Source organism: Hylobates moloch, unplaced genomic scaffold, assembly GCF_009828535.3.
Source record: "Hylobates moloch isolate HMO894 unplaced genomic scaffold, HMol_V3 SCAFFOLD_1, whole genome shotgun sequence".
Lineage (NCBI taxonomy): Eukaryota > Metazoa > Chordata > Mammalia > Primates > Hylobatidae > Hylobates > Hylobates moloch.
The window spans coordinates 152,480,366-152,490,299 of NW_026652276.1; the positions used below are offsets into that span (position 1 = coordinate 152,480,366).

General features: G+C 42.3%; 1 protein-coding gene across 1 annotated transcript in view; it reads right to left on the reverse strand.

Annotated features, from left to right (window-relative positions):
• TSPAN13 (tetraspanin 13) overlaps positions 1-9,699 on the reverse strand; it is a 31,300-nt gene extending 21,601 nt beyond the window's left edge. Inside the window, exon 1 of the mRNA XM_032760031.2 lies at positions 9,426-9,699. Coding sequence (XP_032615922.1) covers positions 9,426-9,488 — 63 coding nt within the window. The 5' untranslated portion in view covers positions 9,489-9,699. The remainder of the gene's footprint in view (positions 1-9,425) is intronic.
• Positions 9,700-9,934: the final 235 nt, after the last annotated feature.

Here is a 9,934-nt window from a genome sequence, read left to right on the forward strand (position 1 = left end):
ATGCCCAAACTTATCAAATGCTATACTTTAAAGTATATTCACCTTACTGTGTCAATAATATTTCAATAGATCTGTTTCCCCCCAAAAGACAAGGCTTTACAAGGAAAGACATTTTAGACCATCTTCTGCCTGGCCTGGAACAATTCATGGTACCTAGAGTTTTATATGGAATTTGGTGGCATGCCAAGGATAGTTGGGCAGGAAAGCAGATGGAGACTGGGCCCATGACAATCTGCTTGAATTGTGCACAAGCTCTGGGTTACCTGGGTCTTGACTTCTTTTTCCGTGAAAATAATAAAACTTACCATTTTAAGCAGTGATAGCTGGGTTTCTATTACTTTGGGCTAAACTCTATTCCTAACATTGTGGTCTTTGTTTTAAAGCCCATCAGATCAGGTCATGTCTATGCTGGCTGTCCTTTGTTTCTGATCTCGAGATAAAAGTCCATACTCCAAGGCTGACAAATCCCAAGATGGGAAGGGCCTGGATTATCGCCTGAGGTTATTCATTAGCCACCATTCCTCCTCCCAGCCATACTTAGAATTCTTCTGATGGGCCTTCTACACTTTAAGCGCCAGACAATCAAGGCTCATGTTATCTTACATTCCTAGCACCTGGCTAACAGTGTGACGCATAAGAGGTGCTCAAAACATACTGTTGAATGAAAGAGCATATGATATTGCTCATTACCCTTTCAAGACAAGGAAACGCTAATTCTCCAATCTATACAATATCTGGAGGGGAAGAAAGTCAGCCTAATGATGTTCCTTATTATTCTCTGTCTACATAACCTTCAATCTTTCATCAAATATCCACCACATTTCAAGAACAAGATGAAAAGACATTTTAATATTGTGAAAACAACTACCTTTTTTAGTATCAAAATTCTTCCAAGGTAAGGGAATTGCTTTGAGGATGAAAGAATTTAAAGGGGGAGGGACAGCACTAGGAGATATACCTAATGCTAAATGACAAGTTAATGGGTGCAGGAAATCAACATGGCACATGGATACATATGTAACAAACCTGCACATTGTGCACATGTACCCTAAAACCTAAAGTATAATAATAATAATAAAAAAAAAATTTTTTTGAAGAAACTAAAAAAAAAAAGAAAAAAAAACATTTCAAAAAGACAGATTAAATGTTGTAAATTATTCAAAAATGTTTTGTTAGCACTAAAGCAATACAGAAGTTATGATGGTAGTGGAAGGCAAGCAAATTTAAAACAGTAGTAAGATGCAGAAGGACTATACCAACAAAATGTAATACAGCATCCATAGACATGTAAAGAAAACAAAGGTAGCCAGGTTCAGTGGCTCTCATCTGTAATCTCAGTACTCTGGGAAGCCAATGTAAGAGGACTGCTTGAGGCAAGGAGTTCGAGACCAACCTGGGCAACATAGCAAGACCCCTGTCTCTACAAAAAAAAAAAAACAAAAATTTTAATTAGCTGGGTAGGGTGGAGTATGCCTGTAATTCTAGCTACTCAGAAGGAGAGAGGGTGAGAGGATCACTTGGGCCCAGGGGTTCAAGGCTGCAGTAAGCTATCATCACACACTGCACTCCAGCCTTGGTGACAGAGGGAGACCCTGACCCTAAAAAAAAGAAAACAAAGCCCCAGACTATCTTCCTTAATATGCCTCAACATTCATGATGAGGAATTACATGTGAATGCTGAACTCTCTTCTGAACTTCTGCTTAATGTGGAAAACTGAAGAGCAATTCAGAAAAGATCAAGCATGTGTTTCTACGATGCCAAACATCTGGATGGAAATGTGAAAACTCTATAAATAATCTAGATTTTGCTAAATAGCCAGATACTGAGTGTTGAAGCCAAAACCTCAGTTCTTTTATTGCTTTATGATCATTCTTCAAATGACACAGAAGGCCTGAAGCGCTCTTGCAAATATTTTTCTTCATTATGGTTCTCTATGATGCCATTGCTTTTATACTTACTAAGCAAAAAATACAAAGTATATGGAAATTATATAAAGGTGATTGAAAGTAAGGGACCTCCACTTGTCATTTTCCAAGGGTAACTAGTTTGAGGTGACATCCACAGCTGCCAACAAAGTTCCAACACCACTCTACCACTTCCTTCTTTGGAGCATTTCTGGGAGACAAGAAATGAAGTATGGGCAGAAGAACCCTGTACTGATTCCTGCATTCAATTAACTAAATGCCAACCATATGCCAGGACTGTGCCGGGCACACAGGAAAGCCAGAATGACTGGGACATAGCCTTTATTGTTCAGAGGATTATAAGGAAAATAAAAGGGTAACTGCTCTTTTCAATGACTTCTTCACTGACAAATTCGAGAACCAACTCTTGGTCCCCATCTCCTTGAAATGGTTTGCACTTGACTTCTGAGACACCAACCTCTCCACAATTTTCCTCCTACCTGACTGGCCATTCCTTTTCAGGCTCCCTTGCTGAATGTTCCTCATCTCCTGCATCTCTTAATGTATGAATGGCACTGTTTCAATCCATGGACCACTGCCCTTCTCTATCTACCTTCACTAACTTGTTGATTTCATCCAATCCCAACTCTTTAAATGGCTCCCTAAATTTAAATCTCCAGAAAGTCCTCTCCCCTGAATGACAGTGTGGTTACTGTAAGTGCTACCTGACATTTCCACTTGGGTTTCTTCAGCATCACATCTAATACTGAATCCTCTAATTCATCCCAAAGCCTGCTCCACCTACCATCTTCTCCATCCTAGTTAATGGCAAATCTATCCTGCCAGTTCCTTGAGCCTGAGCCACAAATCATAAGTAATCTGTGACTTGTCTCTTTCAGTAAATCAGGTCACCCTACCTCCAAAACAGTCTCAGAATCTATTTCTTTTAATTCTGTTGCCACCATATTAATCCAAGCCTCCATCATCTCATGCGCAAATTATAGCAATAGCCTTGTAACTAGTCTCAGTGCTCCCCCTGTGCCATATAATCTATTCTTAACTCAAGAGCCATAGAGCCTTTTACATAAAAATCAGACTATATCAGCCTTCAAACCTAAACACACCACTGGCTCCCCATTTCACTTGGTATAAAAGCTCATGGCCCTATAGTGCTCTCCTGGGTCCATCCATAACTTCTCTGACCTCATTTCCTACACTGTACTGCTTGCTTGCTCTGCACCACTCATATTTGATTCATCTGTCCCTTGCATAAACCAGCAATACTCCTCCTGGCCAGGCACGGTTGCTCACATTTGTAATCCAAGCAATTTGGGAGGCCAAGGTGGGAGGATTGCTTGAGGCCAGGTATTCAAGGCTAGCCCGGACAACACAGACCCTGTCTCTACAAAATATTTTTTAAAATTAGCCAGGTATGGTGGCACATGCCTGTAGTCCCAGCTACTAGGTAGGCTGATGTGGGAGGATCACTTGAGCCCAGGAGACGGCTCTCCGGCAGTGAGCTGAGATCACACCACTGTGTGACACAGCAATACCCTATCTCAAAAAAAAAAGAAAGAAAAGAAAAAAAAAGCAGAAATACTCTTCCATCAGGGTCTTTTCAAAGACCATTCCCTCTACCTGAAACACTTTTCCTAGTTAATTGTTCTTCATCTCCTTTAGGCCTTTTGATACAGTTTGGATATTTGTCTCCTCCATATCTCATGTTGAAATGTAATCCCCAATGTTGGAGGTAGGGCCTGGTGGGAGGTGATTCGTAGGCATGGATCCCCCATGAATAGTTTGGCACCATCCCCTCAGTGATAAGTGAGTTCTCCCTCTGAGTTCATGTGAGATCTGGTTCTTTAAAAGTGTTTGGCACCTCCCCCTCACTCTACCCATGTGACACAGGGACTTCCTTTCCCCTTCTGCCATGATTGTAAGCTTCCTGGTGCCCTCACCAGAAGTAGATGCCAGCACTATGCTTCCTGCAGAACCATGAGCCAATTAAACCTCTTTTCTTTATCCAGTCTCAGGTATTTCTTTACAGCAATGCAAGAACAGTCTAACACCTTTCTTACACTGTTTTCTTTCCATGCAGGCCAAGCGTGACCACCACATGTGAAGCTGTGTACCCATCCTCCCACATCCACTCCACTGCCCCACCTATCTTTCCTTTTACTCCGCTTTATTTTTCTCCGTAGCACTTGTTTACCTGCTAATATGATATATAATTTACTTACTTACTTATCATCTGTCCGCCCCCATAAATGTAAACTCCATGAAGGCAAGCCACTGGGGTTTTGTTCACTGCTATTGATGCTCAATTAATATTCATTATTAGAATAAAAAACAGAAAGAAAATAACTTGGGCACATCTTAAACTTACATTAGATTCACAAATAACCCCAACCAGTTACAATTATAATACAATTTTACAGGAAGTAGATTCATTTAAGAGAAAGGGTAGAGGAAGCCCACAGACATGTTTGAAAGGTTGGCCAAGAATGGAAAAAAAAAAGGGTATTACAAGAAATATTCGATTCTACAGTGGATAAATAAAAGTAATTCCTACTTAATATTACTACTTTTTAACCTAATGCTAACTTTCATGCTTTAAAATATTTAGCTGTGCTTCTGCACTTAACCTTGATCGCTGCAGACTAAAAGAAACAAAATATTGTTTTACAAGAGTTTTCTTTATGCAAGTTTTACCTGTGCAGAATAGCTGGAAAGAAGAAGCCAAGTCTATAAATTCAGCAAAATTCAACTTTTTCCACCTGAAGCTGTAACAACTTAATTTTATTTCTATTATACATCTAAAGCATTTATACACTATCTGATTTTATCCTTACACAGCTTCATGAGGGGATGACTGAAAAATATCACCACCAATTTATATATGAAGAAACTGAAACTCAAAGTAAGCTGTTTGTCTAGTAACAGAGTTGGAAAAGTTTCAGTTTTCTTCATAAATCCAGTGATCTTTCTTCCCATAATTTGTATGGACATATGTTTTTTATCTAACAGATTAAAAACAGGATTTTCTTCCCATAAATTGTATGGTCGTATTTTTTTATCTAACAGATATGGCACACTTTATCTACTATAAAACGCATCCCAGGCCAGGAGCGGTGGCTCATGCCTGTAATCTCAGCACTTTGGGAGGCCGAGGCGGGTGGATTGCCTGAGGTCAGGAGTTTGAGACCAGCCTGGCCAACATGGCGAAACCCCGTCTCTACTAAAAATACAAAAAATAAGCTGGACGTGGTGGCGGGCACCTGTAATCCCAGCTACTCGGGAGGCTGAGGCAAGAGAATCGCTTGAACCCAGGAGGCGGAGGTTGCAGTGAGCCAAGATTGCACCATTGCACTCCAGTCTGGGCAACAAGAGCGAAACTCCATCTCAAAAATACAAATAAAAACAATAAAATGCATCCCAATTTCAGAGGTGATAAAAATATAAATTAAGGTGTTTATGAAGTAATTCAGTATAATTTTTATGCTGCAAGAGAATTTTTCTCAAAAGAACCAGAAGTATAAGGAAAAAGAATCACGAAAAAGAGAAAGAAACAAACATGGAAAGATGTTATAAGAATGAACACACACAGGAGAAACAAAACTGCAACTTCTGAAATTTCCCTCCTGATTTTAAAACTGGCAGGGCAACTCTTAAAAAGTCCCAGTAAATATACGTTTGGTCATATTTTTCAATTTGGTTCTATTTAACAAAGTCAGCTACCTTTTTTTGGTTGTTTGTTTTTAATAGCGCTTTCTGCTCTGGTTAAGAAGCACAAGGAAGGCCGGGCACGGTGGCTCACGCTTGTAATCCCAGCACTTTGGGAGGCCGAGGCGGGCGGATCACGAGGTCAGGAGATTGAGACCACAGTGAAACCCCGTCTCTACTAAAAATACAAAAAATTAGCCGGGCGTGGTGGCGGGCGCCTGTAGTCCCAGCTACTCGGAGAGGCTGAGGCAGGAGAATGGCGTGAACCCGGGAGGCGGAGCTTGCAGTGAGCCGAGATCGCACCACCGCACTCCAGCCTGGGTGACAGAGCGAGACTCCGTCTCAAAAAAAAAAAAAAAAAAAAAAAAAGAAGCACAAGGAGACACATTATAAAGCTTCAAAATATTACATATTTTAATACAAATTTTATTTCATATTTTCTAAAATTTCCCACAAATCACTAAGCATAATTTTCAGTTTTTTTCACCATTTGTCAAAATCTTTTCAGCCTAAAATATTCCTATAAACTATTAAGTCATTTTCCCAAATCGTTTTCATTTTTATGTATATCCTAAATGGTATCAAAAAGACCCACACACTATTTCTACATTTCCTTGATTCAATCACACCTCCTTTATTCCCCCAACTTCTCTAACCCACAAATATCTCCCACAGTCCTAAATTTTATGGTGCCTAAAGTCAGTATATTCCTTATACGCCATTTAATTTTCCCACTCCATGTCTCTCATCTAGATCCTGTCTTCACAACACATTTGCCTTTATAGGTATTTATTATTTCCCACAGTTCTCAAAAGAGTGCACACAGTACACAAAAGTTTATTGACTGAATACAATTCCTGAAAACATATGTATAAAAGGTAGTAAATAAAAATGAGGCTTCATAAAAGCACATTGATTTTTAAGCCCTGTTTGGTTTGCTGCGGTATTTCCAAACTGAGAACAGAGCCTGGCACACAGTAGGCACTCAAATATTTGTTGAATGAAGAAACTTAAAGTTTCTTTAAATGCAGGAAGTTCTGAGGCAAGTCATTCTCTTAGAATACTGTGAAGGTGAATTCAGGAATGTAGCTTCCCCCTTTTCTTCTATATTTACAAATTGTTAACATATACTACACTAATTTAAGCTTGTCCAGTACTGGCGATCCTATTAACTAAAATAATCAAGCCATAAACAACAACAAAAATCAATTGTTAACATTATGCCTAGTGATCAAATTTCCTTGTTTGGGACTTGCAACTTGTTTTTAGTGACATGCTTTCTGAGCTGATCATGAATGTGGCACGAATCTCAGGCTCATTAGCAAGCCACCAGAGCATATGGCCAGTTCAGCTGATAGAGTCCTAAGTTCCTCGGTAAAATGCTTCAACACAGCAATGATGATGTTTCAGGCAGCCATGGCTTTTGCACCTGCTGTTCCCATATGCAATCCTGGTTTAACCAACACTTTTAGAAATGACCTCAAATGTAATCCTGTAGCGTTGAGCACATTTTAGAGGCAGTGACTAGGGTGGGATTAGAACCAACAAAGAATGTTTCTATTCATGACTTATACAGAAATGTCTCCCAAGTCTTCATGCTCAATCCCATCCCCAACTGCCTCACATTTTTTTCATCTTAAAATGTTAAGAGATCAAGGAAGAAATAAAAGCTAAATAATGGCCATGGTACATTTTCAGCATCTATCTAAGACTTGATCCAACTTTTACCTGTCACTTGTCTCCACTTTAAACTGCTACATTTATTTAAGCCTATTTACAATGTAAAAGAAGCAAGTAGCCACTAATCCATTTTAAGAAATGTCCCTTTGTCTAAAAAGTCTATGATTTAAAAGGGCTAGCCATTTTTATTGTCCCGTGAATTTCCAATTCATTAAGTTTTACTGCATAGCTATTAAAATCAATAGAATACACACTTTGAAGGTCAATAATTTAGAACAGATATTAAATAGTCTTAATATGTCCCTTTAGAATCACCTTTCGTCTCACTTTCCTGATATACTCTAAATACAACTAAAAATGATGTCTAGAAAGCAAGGAACTTCATTTTAAAATAACTTGCCTTTTTAAAAAGTATTATACATTAATTTATATAGACCCTTCAGTGAAGTAAGTATGCAAAGTAGACATTCCACTGTGTAAGCAGACACTGTAAGACTGGCAAACAGATGACTAAATCATAGGCAGAAAAAAAAACAACTCAGGGCACAAAATAAGGAATTTAAAGTTCTAAGCAGGCCACTCACACTGATTAAAAAAAAAACCCTAGAGAACTGGTCAGCATTTACTTATAAACAGCCAGGGTGATAAGCATGCCTCAGGGTGATATAGATGAATTTTGATCTGAAACTTGACATGTATCTCCAAGGAACTGTATCACCAGGTGTTCTAAAAATTTTTTCCCCAAGTCTACTATTAATGACCATGTTGACTAGATTCTTACTAACTAGCCATAAAAGCGTACTCAATGCCTGTTTCTGTCTTGCCTTCAAAGCTTGCAATCATGTTCACATACAAAGGAACAGTAATGGTAAAATGACCCAACCTCCTTCTCCTTTGGTGACCACAAGGCAGCCTCTCTATTCCAAGGATGTAATCTAAGCTTGCACAGATGGCCTAGCTCTCTGCTAATGCAGGGGTGCTGGGTTTGTTTTCAGGGTGGGTGCTGCAAAGCGCCAGGTATATTTATAGAAGGGAGCAAGACTACTATGGAGGGATGATGACAGAAGAGGAAGTTTCTTCCGCCCGGTAGAGGCACAGCCTGTGGAAAGATCTGGATTCCACAGCCTAGGTTCCACTCCTGACTCGTCAACTACCAGCTATGTAAACTTATTAAAACCTTTTTGGTCTGTTACCTTATGTATAAAATGCAGATAATGCCCCATTCCCTCAGAAGGTTGTCAGAATGATGAACGAACATTGTGTATGTAAAACCTGGGACGTGATAGGCATTCAATAAACGTCGATCTGTCCTGCCCATCCTCCTGTTCACCCAGAATTGCGCCTCAAAAAATCACAAAGAGAGCCTGCAGCGTTAAAACTAAGAGGCCCAAGCTGGTTGGCAGGGAAAGAAACGACTTGGGGCTGGGGGGGCTCGCTTATTTCCTGCAGGACTTGGTTTAAAATGGAGTTAGCATATTGATCATGGGCAAGACACACAGAAAAAGCACCAAGTACGAGCAAAACTGACAACAACAAAAACAAAAAGACATCCCTTTACTGTGAGCACGAAACAAACTTCGGAAGCAGCGGACATCTGTGAACCTACTCAGTGACCTCAATTAAAATCCCGAGGGTACGTAGAGCTAACCCAGAGGCCCACCAGCCATATGCCGCCTCGTCAGTTTCAGGCCACGCCATTCGGCAAAACTGTCCGCAAGCCCGAACGGCTCTCGCGCCTCCACGCCTGGCCCAGATGCGTCTGGATGCCAGGAGCGAGCGGCAGAAGGGTACCAGGTGGGAAAGCGGGGAGATCTGGTTAAATGTTTGAAAAACAAGGCGGTGGGTGAAGGGGCGGGGTGGAGCAATGTGGCAGAGACGCGGCAATCGAGCCTGAGAGACCGCGGCTTCACAATGAACGAAAGGAAGAGACTGCGACAAGCGCCGGCGCCCGGTCCCCGGCGGGGACGGATGGTGAGGCCGGGGGCGCGCAGAGCGTGGGAAGCCGGGAAGGGGGAGCAGGATGCAACGAGTGAGTCGCTGACCAGGCAGGGAAGCCAAAGAGCGCCCAAGCAGGTGCAAAGCCCCCAAGCGGGCAGGAACGGACTGGGGATACTCACGGTGTAAAGCAGGTTGAGGGCGCACAGGCAGTTCTTGGAACACGCGAAGCCCCCGCAAACCATGTTGGAACCTGTGGTTGCCGGCAGCTGCACGTAAATTCGACTCCGGCGGAGGTTCCTGGACAGCTGCTTTGTCCTTGCCTTTGGGGCCTGGCCCAGGCGGGGCAGCAACGAGGACGTGGGTGGGGGGCCGGGGCCTGGGGCTGCAGTGCGCGGCTCGCGCGGCGGCGGCTCGGACCCGCTTTGGAACCTGCGGCCGCCGCAGCTCAGCCGGAGCCGGAGCCCGAGCCCCGCCCAGCCCCTTCGTCTCGCCCCGCGCGCTGATTGGCCGCTGGCCGGGAACAAAGGTAGAAACATGCAAATAAATGCGCTCCGCCGGCCGGGATCCGGGAGGGGCGGAGCGGTCCCGGGGCGAGGGGGAGGGGGCCAAGGCCGTGTGGGAGGGAGCCCCAGGCCAGAGCTGGTGTCGGCGGCCTTGGTGTAGTTTACCCAGGAGCAGGTGAGGAGGG